Here is a 17,376-nt window from a genome sequence, read left to right as displayed (position 1 = left end):
CAAAATTTGTAAGCCTATGCGTCAGCCCTCCGTTGCTCTACTCGCAACATCTCTCCTCGCCAAAGCCACCGCACTACTCATCCTCTTCACCCCTGTCCCCCATGGGCGGTAAGAATGACGTCAGCGGCCCCATCTGCAGCCCTCTCCCGTCTGCGCATGCAGCATATAGAAACCCCGCTATGTCATGCATCTATTTTCCAGTTTTCTGGTTCATGATATATTCCCGTTTCAAACCCTAATGTGTAATTCAGTATTCTTTGCTTTTTGAACAGTACCCAAATTCAGCTCCAACAACCACACCATCGCGCGCTACTACAAGTCTACAAAATGGGTATCCCCTACTCCCGCCAAATCAACGCCGCCTTTGAACAAGTTACACCCCTCGTAGCCGCAGGTTTCAAAGTCCTCCGTACAACACGCGACATCTCCATTCTACTCGCTGTTATTCAGGTCTTGACTGTTTTCTTACTGGGACTTATTCTCATCGCGCTCGTTGTCCTTCTGTATTGCGTGAATCCAGATTTGGAGGTTCGCTTACACCTTGACGATGCTTGTGACACTCCGTTCGATACTGATGTCTACCAGGAAGAAAGGCAAGCTATCATAACGCCTTGGTTGCGGTACTTTGCTGGTATAACGCTTTGGTCGGTATTGAGAACTCTTCTCTCCCTTCTAGCGGTAGCGGGGCTTGCGGGGGCAGCGACATGGCACTTTTTCTTGGCGAAACAATGGGTCGAGGATGTGGAGTATGAGGGCAATGTCGATGCTGATAAGGCGCTGGAGGATCTAGATGATGATGCTCAGGCTGAAGGCGGTGGGAATGGTGGAAATAAGGGAAAGGGAAAAGGGAAGAAGTGAGAAGAATGTAGTCATTGGAAGCAGAGGAAGATGGCGCCGACCATAACTACTAGCACAATTCATTACTGTTACCGAACCAGCAAGTTCTACAACAAACAAAATAGAACTTGCCAGTCATCTGACGTCGTAAGAACACTACTATTACAACAATTTCTGCCTTGGACTATACCCCTCCCAATCAAGCAAGAGCAACGCAAACATACCACCCATAACCGGCCTAGCCTTGAAATCAATTCCATCCGGCTGTTTTCCATCATCTGCCTCGTAAAGATCGCTAAAAGCATGCGAACTGGTCGTCTCGCGCACCCACTTCGCCAGTTTCCCAATGAACATGTCGCGCGTTTCTTGGCTCGCGATGGCAGCGCAGAAGACCTCCCAGTCAGACTTGGTGTAGCCATGCCGTGTATCAAGGGGAACGCCATAGTTTTCGCTGATGGTCGGGTAGAAGGCTGATTGACTGTCGTAGATCTCCTGGGGAACGAGAGTGAGATTCAGAAGGCGGTCGTTGTAGAGGTTGTACAACAGGCCATGGGTGTCCTCGTTGCCGTAATTCAGGATGGCGTGCGGAGGAGTGGCGTTCTTGTTCATACCCAGGTCTACCCATTTGGTGATGTAATCGTGGGCTACGGCGGTATAATTTTCTGCGTCATCGGTTTCGCCGACGATGCGCGATAGTTGCGACATAGCTTCGAGTCCGATGATGCCTTTTAGTGCGAGATTGGTTTGATTAGGCAGATTACCAGCGAAATCGTCGGTGGACAGCTGCAGGGCTGGGTAGAGACTGTCATCGACGAGGTATTGAGCCCACTGTTTGAGGATGGGGTAGTGTTCCTTGATGTAGTCGGAATCGGCGGATAGCTGAACGTACGCGAGCATCATGATCACATTGTTACCGCATTCCTCTAGTGGCATAGGCTCATCAGCACCGTCTGGATGTCCAGTAGCATTGGGATAGTGCGTTCCCAAATCGTGGATAGCGGATTTCTTTGGGTAGTGCCCACTTTCCTGGTTCTCAAAGTGTGGATCGAGCATCAACTTGACCAACTCGGGGTTGGTATAGAAGAAGATTGGAGAAGCGGGATATACGACGTCGATGGTCTGAGTATTGCCGTTAGACGAGATTTCCTTGAGGAACAAGTAGTGCTTCTTCTCAGTTCCAACGAGTTGAGTAGCCCCGAATGCCTGGCGAGCAGCCAGTGTGGTAAGTACGGCATAATCATCTCCTGCTATCGTCTTGGAATCCTTCGAAATCTTATCATCGAGTTCAGTGGAGAGTTCGCTAGACTCGTTGTAATCGTTGTAGAAGAAAGACAACGCAGAGATATCATCTCCAAAATAATCCCTCCATAATGATGGTAGAATCACAAGGCCGTCCGCACCCAGAAACTGAATGGCGTCGTCCTGACATAGACCAATCGTGAATAACTGTGACTTCACGTCTGAACCAACGGAACCCATAGCTAGGGCGTATCCAAACACAGGCCAGCCGGTGTTAATGGGTCGGAACTCTGGGTCTTCCGCATTGTCAAGTCTTCCGTCGTTGTCAAAGGCATCGCGGACTTCAGAGTCCGCGCCCGACTTGTGTGTAAGACCTTCCACTGCTTTAGTGGAATAATACCAGTTACCCCATTGTGCTTGGTCGTTGTGCTCGTTGAAGACTTGTTGGTCTTGCTTCCAGACCTTGTGGTAGTTGACGCCATCCGACGTAGTACCAAAGCCCCATTCAGCTACTGCAGTGAGATCCCCAGACACCCATTCTAACTCGGTTTAGCGCACACACATACATAGGGATAAGCTAGATACTCACCAGCGCTGATGTCAGTGTAGATCTGCACATCATGTTCGGAATTGTCGAGGGACGAAACCTCGACGTCCATGTAGGAGAAAATCAGTGATTGACGCTTGTAGTCGTTGGGAGTAATTGGCGACAAGAACGTGACCTTGAGTTGAATCTTGTCGTCGGCAGTAAGGGTAAAGATACTCCTGGCCGACGTATACTCGTATGACGTTTGATTAGCCAGATCGTTGTAGCCGTCCGGCGCACCCATCCAAACGAACGTGTTCCCATCGACTCGAACTAGACCAGTCCACCCCAGCGTCTGTCCACTGCTTTCTGTTAGTATGTACTAAGCAAGTACCGTTCAAGGGCGACTTACGTCCAGAACGATGGCCATTGACCGGGCAAATATCCTCCATTTCCGCCATTACTGCCTGCAGGAAACCATGCGCTCAGATATGGGTTCTTTACTGCCAGAGGCAAAGACGGTGGGCGCGTCGGGGTGAACTTCGAGGCGGACTGGGCAGCAATGGTAAAGAAGAAGTTGATTAGTATGGCTAGAAAGAAGAGAAACATATTGGATGAATAAATGGTCGGGAAGTGGGTGGGGAAGAGCATTAGAGAGCCATGAGATAAAAGAATCATTTATATACACTAAGCATGGCTGCTCGTTCGTTTTTATCGCCTCGTGCTCATTGCAGCTAGTTTTCACGGATGCAGGCATCAGTGCATCGAAAGAGTTACTACCACCACTGGAGGTCGAAGCTTTCTTAAGTTCTAGGATCAGCACTAACTTGATCTAGTACGCAATCGAAGGCGGCTTGCCCGTTTGTATTGTATCGTGGTCACTGCAGCAGTACGCCTGACTTACATGTGGAGGCCATGCTAGACTAACTAGCAAAGGTCCGTGAGCACGAGGCTGACCGGCTCTCGAAACATCATATCAAACCTTCTGCAGATCAGTCGGCCGTAATCAGGCGACCGTTTCTATCACCCCATAGTCGTTTGGTGCAGCCTTGCCTAATTTGGCAGAGCATCCTCTGCGCGGACCTGTATGCGCTATAGGCCGGTTTGTTTCCCGAAAACTATGGGTGGCGAGGTAGAACGGTGTTGGTAGAGTTCACGATCCTCGTGACGCTTCTGCCTCGGTGTTGAAGCGCGACGAAGCACTTGTGTCCAGTAGTCGAGGGTACAAGTGACGTTGAACTCCAGGCTTGGAAGAAGCGCTACTCACGCGAGCGCACTGCTGGCGTTGGATTTGTTTGGAAGAGGAAGGAGCCAAAGCATTAGCGGCGCAGCGACACATGTGGACGTCAGATACCCGAGAAGACATAGACGAGATACTACAAAGCCGTTTGTCTTGGAGCCCAGTGTATGGACACGACGGATCGGATGGGTGTCGTACTGCGGGGAAGGCTTGCAGATCCGGAAAGTGCCATCGACATGCTTGCAGCTTATGTTTTTGGGAGCACACCCACTGCAAATCGGTAGCACGAAAACCAGGACTACAGATTTTTGGGTAGCATTGCCACGTTGTTTATATTAAGTGTCAAATCCCATGTGAGCAACACGATCATGAGGGCACACATGGCTTATGAGTAGTGATAATTCATTGTAGATGCTCATCAAAATATGAGGTCGCATAAGCCGCTAGTTGTCGCCTACAGGCATGACAAATGCTAGGATCCATGGTAAAGACCACGCGCATCAGGGGGCCAAATAGAGTACAATGTATCGTGAGACTGGCTGACCTCTCGTGAAGAAGAACGCCAGCAAAAGCAGGATCGTGAGTGGAAGAACAGCGTAGGGTATCCAAAAGCCAACGGAAGTGACCGAATCGCAAAATGCCCGATGATAAGAGAAAACCAAGGGCGAAATATAAGCAAAGAAAAGAGACGCAATGTGAACCGGGTATCCAAGGATGTAACGCAAACCGGCCCAACCAACACCAAACGTTACTCGTACAAAATATAATCATCGCTTCATGACTCAGCGACCCAAGGGCGAACCACATGCTCGAAGCGTTGCTCGCATTCGCGCAGCCACGCGCACTCCAAAATGTCATGGACATTCCAGCGCTTTTCAACATCGACCTCGAGACAGCCCCTGACAAGTGCGAGGGCGTCGTCGATGTTGCTTACTTGGGCTGCCTCTGCATTACGGACGAGCTCCGCATCCCACTCGCAATTTCGGATCTTCTCAATCGTCTTGATGTCCAGACCGTCATTGAAAGGTAGAGTCGCGGTAAGTAGAGCGAACACAACTACACCAAACGCCCAAATGTCCGCCGCAGGGGAGAAGACTGGCCCAGGTGCGTTGAACAGCTCAGGAGCCGCATATTGCAGACTGCCGGCGATAGACGTGCTAGTCTCTGCGGGGCCTATGTTCTGATTCTCACCAATCGAGTGGGGCTCGGGGCCGTCACGCTGGTCGCTAACAATAAAGTCTGCCATGCCGAAATCGCAAAGCAGAAGATCGCCGCCGTCCCTCTCAGCATCAGCTACCGTCATATCAAGAAGGCAGTTCTCGAGCTTGATGTCGCGATGTACGACCTGAACGTCGTTGTGCAGGTAGCGCATAGCCGATGCTAGCTGGTACGCGTAGCGCTTCACCAAGTGAGCTGGCAGACCATTCTTCTTGAGGCGGCGTGTGTCGCGGATCAAGTCGAAAAGAGTCCCACCCTTGTTCAATCTAGTGATGCAGAAGGTAGCGTAGTCGGTGGTGTAAACCCTCAGGAGAGGAAGAATATAAGGGTGACGCAGGAAGCGCCAGATCTCCACCTCGTGATCGAATTGTGTCTGAATCTGTTCGTTCTCAAGTTCTGATTTGTCCTGTTGCAACTTGCGCACAATCTTTACAGCATCGGTGACAGGCTTCCCATTCTCCATGCTTGTGACCTCCTTGACAACGCTAAAGCCGCCATAGCCAATCTGCTTTCCAATAATGTACTCGCTGTCGTACCCGATGCCTTGGCCTTCATCATCTGGCTCAGGCGCTTTGATAGGGGCCTCGGTGGCTTTGTAGCGCGCCAGGAAGGAGGCAGCCGGCGACATGGACGAAAGTGACCGACCAGAGCGGGCAGAGGATCGACGACTAGCCCTCTTGAGGCTGCCGTCTTCGCCAATCTCCGATCTCCAGCTCTTGGTCCGAGGTGGGCCCACGCGCCGAGGGGAGGGCGAGAATAGCGGGAACTCCATAGGGGACGTGGCGGGCATTGGCGAAAGCATGTACTCGGAGGGCGTCTCGAGGGGAGTTTGGGCCTCGTCTAACGGCGGCGAAGCGGTGGCATCAGAAGTCAAGGATGCGACCTGATCGCGGTACTCGGAGTCGTGGGCAAGGTCGTCGACGGTGGTTTGGGCAAGGGGGTACCGGGGCTCTCCAACGCGGTACTGCATGTTTCTACGCATGGTGTAGGGCATTTCCATGTAGTCTTGCTGTGAGCCATCTGAGTAGCTTCCGCTCTCGGTCGTGCGTGAATGCGACTGCCGTGAAGACTTGGGCACGGGCACCCCTAGGCCAACGCCCTCTCCCGTATCGAGCCGAACCTCATTGTTGAAACTAATGCTCGTCTTGCGTTGCCTGAATTTGGCTACGAAGTCCTCGTCGCTTCCGCTGCTGCCCACTGCGAGGGACCCCTCATCGTCGGACTCAGTGCGCGAGTGGGCGCCATGGTGGTCACGTTTGTTGTAGGGACCGCGCGAGATGTTCAGCGGTTCTGCAGCAGCAAATCCGGCGGTTAGCTGGGACTGGCCATGGTGGTTGTGCGGGGACTGTTTACGGGCTAGAGGCGCGAAAGATGCAAAGGTCGAGGCGACGGGTTTGTGGGGCGTCGAAGTGTCGAGTTTGAGCTTCTGGAAAGTGTGTGAGGGTTCTGAAATTGGGGCCATTAAACCGGTTCACAGTGGTGCAAACCTCTTCTTACAGCGGCGACCGGGTGTATTAATGTGTGCGGCGATCGTGGGGTGAGGGTCGCGCGGCGAAGGGCGAAACCGGGAAGTAAAGTAATAAGATTATGTTCGGGCTTGGAGACAGCGGAGTGCTAGCGGAACGTTGAAATTGCAGGCGCGCCGAGCAGCGGTATGCCTGGGAAGATTTCTCGCAGCGGCAATCACTTGATGGATCTGGGGTGCAAAGAATTGGGATGAGAGGGGGACGAGTGCGAGAAGGAGTGTAATGTTCTTTGTTTGAATATTGCTTCTCGTTGCTCAATTTCCGGCCTCCCCCACGCACTTTGTTAATAGGCGGCAGTCAGCGGAGGCGCGGGCGCAGAGGCACGTGAGCGACCGGACCAAGCCATGCAACACGTCTGCACCTATAGGACGCGTTCCCAGGGTAATCTGCTGCTTTTGAGCATAGCGAGTGGGTGCGTGGTGAAGGCTCTGGGCAGTCTAACGTGGTAGGTGTGCTGGACGATCCATGGTAAAGCAGATAGCCAAGCAGCCGTCGTCGGATAGTGACGCTCGAGGGAGGGAGACGAGTAGGGCTACCCCGCGCGGAGGTGCTAGACTGCTAGGCATGCTTTATAATAATTGTACTGATGAAGGGCTTCGCAGAGTCGTGGTGATGGCAGCAGCGGGCGTGGGGCGCGTCAGGCAGATGCTGCATGGCCGAAAAGCGGCCCGCTCGACCGTACATGACGCCGGGCGTTGCAAAGGCGAATAGCGAAGCATGAGGACCATAATTGTGAGCTGTCCGGCGCATTGTTGGTTGTACACGTCAAACGGCCGAAACATGACGTCGACGCCGCGATGGAGCTCAACGCGGTTGGCTCACGACGGCGACAAGTAAGAGACATGTTCCAGGGTCCCTGTTCCTCGCAGCTGGACCCTTTGAAGTTGCTCCGGCGTGGTGGATTAATGATACTAACCTTGACGATACTAAGCCTGAAAGCGTGGAATGGGGCAGAGATACACGGGTGACGCGGTTCTGTAGGCTGCGGGCACGGCAGCATTGAGACCTGGCTGAGATGGCAGACTGCGCATACTGCACCGCAAAGTCTGCTGTCGCGTTCACGTCGCGGCATGCAGCGACAAGCTCGTCCAAGCTCGTGGAGCGGCCAAGTACTTTGTTGCTGTGCATGCTGCATGTCAAATCTCGTTTTCACGTGAAGCTGCTAGCCTCGCGCTTGTTGCACTGACTGCATGCTCGGGCGACGCTGCCGCCCGCTACTGCTAGCTAGCACACCTCCAAGTTCCCTTTGCCAAGCTCTCTTCACTACCCTGGGGCGGGTGACAACATCACCAAGCTCATCCACCCATCGCACCGGCCCAACCCTAAACCTCTGCCCGCTGCCCGCATTCTTCGCTGCGCCACTGCATTGCGACTCTGAATCTGCAGAGCCGATAACAAGACTGATCGGCCGGACCGCGAACGTCTGCGCCTCCAGCCATGGGCATCTCCGACGTCTGCTACCGTTTCTTCTGCTGCGGCGGTCAGTCGACTCAAATCTCTGGCATTGGAGCTTACTGACGAATCATCTCCAGGCCGCTCAAGAGACAGCATATATGACCCAGTGTTGGCAGACAGCGAACGGGAAGCTGTCGCCGACCTGCTGGGCTTCCTCGAGAACGTACTGCTTCCCACCGCCTCTCCGCAGCCATCCCGCATGCTAACTTGCGCAGCGAGCCGAAACCGACTTCTTCTCAGGCGAACCCCTCCGCGCGTTGAGTACTCTGGTATACTCGGACAACATCGACTTGCAGCGATCGGCAAGCTTGACCTTCGCCGAGATAACAGAACGAGGTACATACCTGACACTACACCATAGCACATGCAGCCTCTAACAACCTTGGACAGATGTCAGAGAGGTCGACCGAGACACCCTGGAGCCTATTCTGTTCCTGCTCCAGAATCCCGACATCGAAGTGCAGCGTGCAGCGAGCGCCGCCCTGGGCAACTTGGCGGTAAACAGTATGTTCGCACGGCACAACTTTGAGACAAACACTGACTCCCGCAGCCGAGAACAAGGTGGCCATCGTCGCACTCGGTGGTCTTGCGCCATTGATCAAGCAGATGAACTCGCCTAATGTCGAGGTACAATGTAACGCCGTCGGGTGCATCACCAACTTGGCTACACACGAGGACAACAAGGCAAAGATTGCACGGTCCGGCGCACTGCAGCCTCTCACACGGCTAGCCAAGTCAAAGGACATGCGCGTGCAGAGAAACGCAACCGGCGCACTGCTGAACATGACACACTCAGGTACGATGTTCGTTATCTCGACATAGTTTGTGCTGACATGGAACCAGACGACAACCGTCAACAGCTCGTAAATGCTGGCGCTATCCCCGTCCTTGTTCAGCTACTGTCTTCATCTGATGTCGATGTCCAGTACTACTGCACCACCGCCCTCAGCAACATTGCTGTCGATGCAAGCAACCGCGCCAAGCTGGCACAGACTGAAGGCAGGCTGGTTGGCTCTTTGGTACACCTTATGGAGTCGTCCTCGCCCAAGGTGCAGTGCCAGGCCGCACTTGCTCTTCGTAACCTTGCGTCGGACGAACGCTACCAGCTCGAGATTGTACGCGCTCGTGGTCTGCCTTCCCTCCTCCGCCTTCTGCAATCGTCATACCTACCGCTGATTCTATCCGCCGTCGCGTGTATACGAAACATCTCCATCCACCCCGCCAACGAGTCGCCTATCATCGAGGCTGGCTTCCTTAAGCCGTTAGTCGATTTGCTCGGCTCCACCGATAACGACGAAATCCAATGCCACGCAATCTCCACCCTGCGTAACCTTGCGGCAAGCTCAGACAAGAACAAGCAGTTGGTTTTGGAGGCGGGTGCTGTGCAGAAATGCAAGTCGCTCGTGCTCAACGTGCGACTTCCAGTGCAGTCTGAGATGACAGCTGCGATTGCCGTTCTTGCTCTGAGTGAAGAGCTCAAGCCTCACCTGCTCAACCTGGGAGTCTTTGATGTACTCATCCCACTTACCGAGTCGGAAAGCATCGAGGTTCAAGGTAACAGTGCGGCTGCTCTCGGAAACCTGTCGTCCAAGGGTAAGTTTGACTCGTCGCTCGTCTGTTCAACATCCTCACTAACGAATCTAGTCGGCGATTACTCGATATTCATCCAAAACTGGACAGAACCCGCAGGCGGAATCCACGGCTATCTCCGCCGCTTCTTGGCGAGCGGAGACCCAACTTTCCAGCATATCGCTATTTGGACACTGCTACAGCTACTCGAGTCGGAAGACCAACAGCTCATGGAGCACATTGGCAAGTCGAACGAGATCATCGACATGGTCACCGACATTGCTGAGCGCAACATCGAGTCAGATGACGAAGACAATGAGGACGGCGAAGGCGAAGTCGTCACCCTCGCACGCAGATGTCTTGAGCTGCTGGGAAAGAGCCCCAAGACTCTCGTCGAGGGATAGAAAAGCGTTGGATCGCATTTTATACCCTGTTTATCGGTTGTTCATCGCGTTGACTCTCTTGCTCGTACCCACCATATTCCGGTTTTCTGTTAATGCGTTTACGTTACACTGCTTTTGGGCATCTTGAAGGCTGGCGTTCAGGGGCACAAGTATCCTCAGTATCTCTAGCGAGCATTGGCGGAGCGGGCTTTCACATACATTGGCATGCACTTAACTTACCACTACTCTTTTCCGAGCATTCAGCGCGGACGAATTTGTAATTGATAGAGTTGGATGGAGGTTTCCGTGGTCAGGAAATGAATCAAATGATGTTCGGAATCTTATTGGCGCTTTGATAGTGATGTACTTGACTAATCAGTGAGTCTTTAAAACTATTGCCCAGAATGTATCCTAGAGTGAGAAGCAAGAGCATACAGCCATGCCCACTCGATCTGTGGAAGAGCTTAGTCGAGACCCCTCACCTTGACATGTGACGTCGCGTCGGAGCTAACGAGTTTATCGATAGCCAAAATATTTGCGACTTGCGCGAGTCACCACGCACCACCATTCCACACGATCCAAACAACAGCAATGCCGCCAAAACCAAGAGGACGGGGAAGCACCCGCGCTCGCGGAAGTGGAAGAGGAGGAGCCGCAGCAGGACGAGCTACCACTGACACGAGTGAATCCACGGATGCGATCCCGCAAAGCACAGCTCCCGCTGACGCCTCGGAAGCTCCCACTGAGCCCGTAGTACCAAAGCAAGAAGATGGCGATGCGAAGCCAGTCATTATTGGTCAAGGCCCATTGGCGACTGCAGAGCCACAGGCTTCCGAGGCGCCTTCAGCGACTGTATCGTATGCTTTACTCCTCTATCTACCTCGACTCTGGTACTGATACGTATACAACAGTGCTGTCGCATCACCTCAGCCTGACGCAGAACCAGCAGCTCGCGCTCCAGTACAAAGGCTCGGCAGTCTTCAAGGCTCTGTACCTCCTTCACGATCAGCATCACCGTCTGTACGCGGCCGCGGCGGTACAACTCGAGGCAAGAGGGGCGTCAAGACCCCCGCCTTCACAGGAAGAAGGAGCAAAGAAGAGCGAGACGCTATTGCAAAAGAATTGGCAGCTCGCGACCGAGAAAGGACAAAAGAGCAGGTTGCTGCGGACAAGAGAAGGGAAGCGGAGGCGGCAAAGGCAGCAAGGCGAGAGGCCAGCAAGCTGAAAAATGCCAGAGGTGGTTTCAGTGGAGTCGCGAGTGGACCCTTCTCATTAGGCAGCTCTAAAGAAGGTAAGCAAGTTCGTTTGGCTATGGTTATCTGTACTGACCTTCACGACAGACAGGAAGAACAGCTCAAATCGCGGCTTCTCTGGCTTCGGATCTGGATCTGGCTCTCGAGCAGAGCGCGTCAAGAACGAGGACGGCAGTTACGGAGGGTCTGGTTCCCGGTCAGGCGGAGGTGGAGGTGGAGGAAGCGGAGGAGGGTCATCGATCAAGAGAGAAGATGGTGGGCTTGTGTCATCTGATGACGAAGACCTGGCCGACATACCGCGTAGGGATATCGATCTGATCGAAATCTCCTCAGACGAAGACGAGACTAAAGCGAAAAGTGCGCCTTCACAACGCGGGCCGCGAACAGCTTTACCCGTTCGCATTGGCAGAAAAGAACACCAGGAGCGGACTATCGGTATCAACACAGAGGCAAGCTCGGAAACTTCAGCAAAAATACTGGAACAAGCGGAATCGAGCGGCCAGTCACCAAAAAATGTTGCGTCTGAGCAAACAAGCCGGAAACCAAAGAACAAGTCAAAGGATGTAGAAATCACAGGTTCGCGGAAACAGTTCAAGGGCGTGTGGCACGACTCAGAAGACTCGGATGTTGTTGTCAAAACCGAGCCTACGAGCGAAGACGAGAACATGGTCGATGCTGAGCAGGTAGGCCTGTCCGATGCTCCTGCTCAGTCCTCAGAAAAACAAGAACCGTCGTCACCAAATGCCGAGCGGAAGCCAAAACTTAAGAAGAAGAGTATAGCAGAACCAGTGCTCCAGACTGACGAAGATCGCGCCGAATGGGCACGTTTTCAATCGAACCTACGCCATATCCGAGCCGAGTTGGGTCCAGAGGAGATACCACAAGTCGATGGATCCGGCGATGTACCGATGACAGACGCAGCTAACACAGAGAAGAAGCCTACAGTGCGAGATAACAACGTCTATCTGTTCCAAATACCGCCCCTTATGCCAGCAGTAGAGCCACCATCCATCAAGAAAGAAGCACCAGACCCTCAGTCTGCGTCCCTACCTACGCAGCCATCAGCTAAAACGGATTCAAAGATCAAAGTCGAGGAAGGCAGCTTTTCCGATCCCTCTGCTAGGCCCAAAGAAGGTGTTCGATTTGGGAGTGGATTGGTTGGAAAGTTGCGGGTACACGAATCTGGCCGCACAACGCTGGACTGGGGCGGTACGAGCTACGAACTCACGCCTGGCAACAAGGCCAGTTTCCTACAGGAAGTTGCTAGCCTTAATATGCGCCCCGAGAATGAGAGAGCTGCACCGGAGGACGCAGGTGAAGCAATCAGTCTTGGTAGAGTGAAGGGCAAATTCGTCGTGGTGCCAAACTGGGGCGAGATGCTCGGCTGAGATTGGGGTAGAAATAGGCGTTCATGACATGCATCTATTGGCGCTAGACGGATTAATTTAGGTCCGTGGTTCATAGTTGCATATTTCAAGAGCGGTCTTCAGGTCCGCTACCAATGAACAACACGAGGACAAAGATCGAAATTCATACATTCATGCAAAAGCTAGCGTTGTGAGTGTAGACCGCATCTCGCTAAGTTTCACGCTTTGGTTCTTTCGCCTCGGCAAGACCATTTAGGCATGGATACCCAAGTTCTAGACAAACAGATGTGCTGTGGGGATAACAGGGCGGGCCGCCAGTGGCCTAGGTCATTGGTACGTACGGTAGTCGTTCGGCGACGAATCCCATGGTGGCAATCAGCGAAAAGCGAATTGCCCATGACCGGCCAACTCGTGCAACTGCCATCTGCTGCAACGCCTGCAACTTCGCGCATCATCACGGGTACGGACTCATCGCCGCTATTGTATGTAACAGGACCATTATACTCTCCGCGGCGCGCTTTCGGCGCCTTTCCCGCGCTGATTCCTACCTTCTCCACGCGCCGTCCAATCACAGCATCGACGACGCAGATCCGCCATGGAAGCGGACATCCGACAGCTATACGACAGCGACCCACGACCAACCTTCATCGTCGACTGCGAAGCTCAGACGACGACTATCTGTCATATCAATACCGCCTTGCTTGCCATACCACATATTGCATCGTCGCTGCACTCGCCTTCGTCGCTGAGAGACTGGTGGGATCCTACAAGTAGGGTCGCAGCTTGCCACCAAGAGGAGTTCCTGCATGGACGATATAGATGGGCCAAGTTCACTGCATGCAAGCGCTGGCTAATTGTCACCATCGTCGAACAACCAGCACCAAACGACGAGCAGCCTGGTCGTCTGCAAGAGCCTACACAGGTGGCGCGAGGGAGATTGTCGTCGCCTCATCTGCAACCAGTGCGAGACAATATCTTTACTGTCAAGATACAGTCGCCAGAGCTACGCGAGCATGTCGAGAATATACGGAACGTCAACTGGTCTAAGACATCGCTTGGCCCGATCAGTTCTTGGAACTATGAGCTCAATGTTCTGGTCACCACTTTAATGCTAGAGACACGCCCTACAGCCCTCTTCCTTGGCCCCGAGCACACGATCTTATACAATCTCGCGTATGCCGCAGTCAGCGGCTCGAGACATCCTGCGATCCTCGGTCAGAGTATTATTGATGCCTGGTAACTTCTTACGCCTACCTATGGGAGTTTAACGTCTAATTTGCTGCAGGCATGAACTCGCGGACCCTGTAAACGCTACAATGGCTCGCTCGGAGAGCACACGGTTTGCAGACGCCCCCGAAGAGGAGTATCATTTCATGGTCGAACGTTTCGGCTTCGTTGAGGAAGCGTTCTTCAAATGGAGCCTTGTGCCGCTTATTGGTGTTAAAATAGACGGCATGTATTCCATCGTCACTGAGATTACGAAACAAAGGTAGGAGAGCCTGATATTTGACATGGTGAAACCATTGACATGACGTATGCAGATTGCTGGAACGCCGCGTTGATGCTCTACTCAGAGTTAGTCAGATGACTAGCAAAGCGAGAAACACCAAACACTTTTGGCAGAGTTTGGCCGACGCTATCAGGCCTTACGAATACGACTTTCCAGCTGCCGTTTTATACTCTCAGTGCGAGCTTCTCGATCCGATAGACTCTGCCTCCCCACCGAAAGGGCCACTAAATGAATGTACGCTAGAATGGTCTATAGGCTACAAACCTAATCATCCGGCCATACCTCCGCATTTGGACCTGGACAGTGATCTTGGCTTAGCTCGCGCCATGCGCGATAGCGCCAGAGGTGGGACTGCACTGTCGTATCAGGAAGAGGAGGGCGTGTTGCCATATTCCTTATACCATGACCTTGAACAGCGGGCGTTTGGGGATTCATTGAGGTGTTTTCTTGTTGCTCCAGTTAGGACTTATGACGAAACTATCGTGGGATACCTTCTAATCGGCTTGAATACGCGACGACCCTACGACAACGAATACAAAGCTTGGATAAAAGTGTTCTCGAATCTGCTGGGTGCTTCAGCGGCCTCAGTAGCGCTTCATGAAGAAGAGATCCGGAAGCGCAAACGTCAAGAGGCTCAGGCCGAAAGAGACCGTGCGGCCCTTAATGCCGAAGTTGCAAACCTGACACAAGAAGCTAGTCACGTAGCTGAGAAGCTTCGCAACTTCCACGATATCGCAGATGAAGTCGGTCTAGGGTACTTTGAGATCGACATTAATGGTATACTACTACATGCTAATGTGAGGGCATTGCAGCCATCATGTCGAATAAGACTGACGATGTACCAGGAAACGTACTTCACTCAAACCGGACAACAGAGAGACCTCCTCAAAGTGCCTCCGTTCGCTTACAAGGAGTATGTCTTCGAAGGAGATATACCCATGATGGATAATCAATGGAAAATATTGGCCTCTGGTGAACCAGCGACGTTCGAGGTTCGATGGAAGAAGCAGCCAGAAAAACACCGTGATGGCGAAGAAACTATCGACAATTATCTTTGGACATTGTCAGCCTGTGTGCCGATCAAAGGCGTAAACGGAACAGTTACAGGTGTCTTCGGATGCAACACAGACATCAGTGCTCAAAAGGAGGCGACAAAAGCTGTCCTAATGCGATCGGATGCAGAGCGACGTTTGGCCAGCTTTACGGAACTCGCGCCTGTGGGTCTATATCACCTGAATCCAGATTTAACGATGAAGTACTGCAACGACCAATGGTTTCACATCACGGACCACCCCAAAGTACCGATGGACCAAGTGGACTGGCGAAACATAGTCGACGAGGATATGATAGGCCGTTGCTATCATGACGTTGAGGTTACAAAACGCAAGCAGGGGCCGCATACTTTCACAATACATCTCAAGAAAAAGTGGACGGGGCCCGATGGTATTCAGACACCGACCTGGATTCTTGTTAGCGCTACTGCTTACACCGACGGGACCATCATGGGAACAATGACTGATGTTAGTCAGATGGCATGGGCGGAAGCTATCCAGAAGAATCGGGTTGAAGAGGCTCTTGAGTCAAAGAGACAGCAGGAGAACTTCATCGACATGACGTCTCATGAGATGCGAAACCCTTTGAGCGCAATGGTGCAATGTGCAGACTCCATCTATTCGTCGCTGAACGATATGAAAGCTCTCGCACGTAAAGAAGCTCTGACATTCCAACCCACTATTCACAGTCAGCTCAAAGAGTTGATCAGCAATAGTCTGGATGCGGTAGAGACGATACAAGCTTGTGCTACACACCAAAAGCGTATTGTTGACGATATTCTAACACTATCAAAGCTCGACTCGAAGCTTTTGGTCATTAGCCCCATGGTACTACAACCCTCGGTGCTTCTGCAAGACGCTTATAAGATGTTTAAGGACGAGGCGAACAAAGCTAAAGTCAGCCTAGAAGTTAGATGCGATCCGTCCATTGAGGATTTGAATATCGACTGGGCGATTTTGGATCCGAGCCGAGTCTTGCAGGTCCTTATCAACCTACTCACCAATGCCATCAAATTTACTCAAAGCCAAGAAGTCCGCAAAGTCGAAGTAGTCATGGGCGCATCACGAGAGGTGGAACAGATGCGCGATATTGAGTATGTGCCACAGGAAGCCGTGCGGAAAAACTTTCTGACACAGGCTGAATGGGATCATGCTGGAGAGGTATTTTACCTCAACTTCACAGTCAAAGACACCGGATGTGGTCTTTCTCCGGAGCACAAAGCCAAACTATTCCTACGGTTCTCGCAAGCAACACCAAAGACACATGTTCAGTATGGCGGTTCGGGCTTAGGTTTGTTTATCTCGCGCGAGCTCACCGAAATGCAAGGCGGCAGCATCGGCGTTTCCTCCATCCATAACGTAGGATCAACATTCACGTTTTATATCAAATCAAGGAGAGCAAAAGCTCCGGAAAGTGCTCTCGCTGCAACTGTCCTTGATTCGACTGGCAATCTGCCCACTCGCACCAAAGCTCAAATCATTGGAGAGGACAGCAAGAACCCCGACGTAGTTCCACTCGCTGCGACACCCCTGGAAGAGCAAGGAAGAGCAAAAGAAATAGAGAGCTGCAAATACAACATTCTCATCGTAGAGGATAACCTCATAAACCAACGCGTCCTGTCCGCCCAACTAAAAAAATTGGGCCATACGACATACGTCGCAAACCACGGCTTCGAAGCCCTCTCCCAACTCTCACGCACAGTATTTTCTGCTTCCCCAAGCGAATCCCCACCTCTGCCTCTCTCCGTTGTTCTAATGGACGTCGAGATGCCCGTCATGGATGGCTTGACGTGTACGAGACGGATACGGGACATGGAGAAGAATGGCGAACTGAGCAGGCATGTACCGATTATCGCTGTTAGTGCGAATGCGAGGAAGGAACAGATTGATATGGCGAAAGAGGCTGGCGTGGATGAGGCGATCTGTAAACCGTTCCGAATTCCAGAGTTAGTGGGATTAATGAGGGGAATGGGGGTTAGGGGGGAATAAGATGGGCATAAAGCGGCGTTTGATTCTATAGATTGACTTGATGCGATTCCAGAAAGGGCTAGATCTGGCCTGCTGGTCAAAGGTGGATATGTCGCGGACGTACGAGCGTCTTACTGTTACTACCGCATACTATGGCGGATGATGCAATCATATCGATCAGTGATCGGTGCATTCAAGGTCTTAGCGAAACGCCCCCAAATTGCTTTCAGCGT

General features: G+C 52.4%; 6 protein-coding genes across 6 annotated transcripts; 4 read left to right on the top strand and 2 right to left on the bottom strand.

Moving 5' to 3' along the window:
- Positions 1–280: 280 nt before the first annotated feature.
- On the top strand, positions 281–1,240 carry CC77DRAFT_1018061 (hypothetical protein). Its single transcript, XM_018524539.1, has 2 exons — positions 281–528; positions 586–1,240. Exons 1-2 carry the CDS (start codon positions 328–330, stop codon positions 856–858), a joined length of 474 nt encoding a protein of 157 aa, XP_018388659.1. The 5' UTR covers positions 281–327; the 3' UTR covers positions 859–1,240.
- Positions 1,000–3,054, bottom strand: CC77DRAFT_1038784 (DUF1793-domain-containing protein; the record flags this gene model as incomplete). The annotated part of the gene is made up of 3 exons (XM_018527129.1): positions 1,000–2,615; positions 2,666–2,967; positions 3,011–3,054. The coding sequence occupies 3 exons, from the start codon at positions 3,052–3,054 to the stop codon at positions 1,000–1,002; spliced, it is 1,962 nt and encodes a 653-aa protein (XP_018388658.1).
- A 1,173-nt stretch (positions 3,055–4,227) lies between these two features.
- On the bottom strand, positions 4,228–6,670 carry CC77DRAFT_1018059 (kinase-like protein). The gene has a single exon (XM_018524538.1). The coding sequence runs from the start codon at positions 6,520–6,522 to the stop codon at positions 4,618–4,620; it is 1,905 nt and encodes a 634-aa protein (XP_018388657.1). The 5' UTR covers positions 6,523–6,670; the 3' UTR covers positions 4,228–4,617.
- A 1,353-nt stretch (positions 6,671–8,023) lies between these two features.
- Positions 8,024–10,014, top strand: CC77DRAFT_1006626 (ARM repeat-containing protein; the record flags this gene model as incomplete). Its single annotated transcript, XM_018523427.1, has 7 exons — positions 8,024–8,066; positions 8,119–8,204; positions 8,257–8,377; positions 8,432–8,545; positions 8,592–8,837; positions 8,885–9,634; positions 9,686–10,014. The coding sequence occupies 7 exons, from the start codon at positions 8,024–8,026 to the stop codon at positions 10,012–10,014; spliced, it is 1,689 nt and encodes a 562-aa protein (XP_018388656.1).
- Positions 10,015–10,374: 360 nt separating this feature from the next.
- CC77DRAFT_702772 (hypothetical protein) lies at positions 10,375–12,921 on the top strand. Its single transcript, XM_018532828.1, has 3 exons — positions 10,375–10,850; positions 10,905–11,284; positions 11,334–12,921. The coding sequence occupies exons 1-3, from the start codon at positions 10,585–10,587 to the stop codon at positions 12,632–12,634; spliced, it is 1,947 nt and encodes a 648-aa protein (XP_018388655.1). The 5' UTR covers positions 10,375–10,584; the 3' UTR covers positions 12,635–12,921.
- CC77DRAFT_957897 (putative histidine kinase HHK14p) lies at positions 12,764–17,338 on the top strand. Its single transcript, XM_018535540.1, has 4 exons — positions 12,764–13,849; positions 13,899–14,102; positions 14,155–14,920; positions 14,969–17,338. Exons 1-4 carry the CDS (start codon positions 13,209–13,211, stop codon positions 17,162–17,164), a joined length of 3,807 nt encoding a protein of 1,268 aa, XP_018388654.1. The 5' UTR covers positions 12,764–13,208; the 3' UTR covers positions 17,165–17,338.
- The last annotated feature ends 38 nt before the right edge of the window (positions 17,339–17,376 follow it).

Source organism: Alternaria alternata (assembly GCF_001642055.1).
Source record: "Alternaria alternata strain SRC1lrK2f unplaced genomic scaffold CC77scaffold_5, whole genome shotgun sequence".
NCBI lineage: Eukaryota > Fungi > Ascomycota > Dothideomycetes > Pleosporales > Pleosporaceae > Alternaria > Alternaria alternata.
This window is presented reverse-complemented; position numbering and strand designations above follow the sequence as displayed.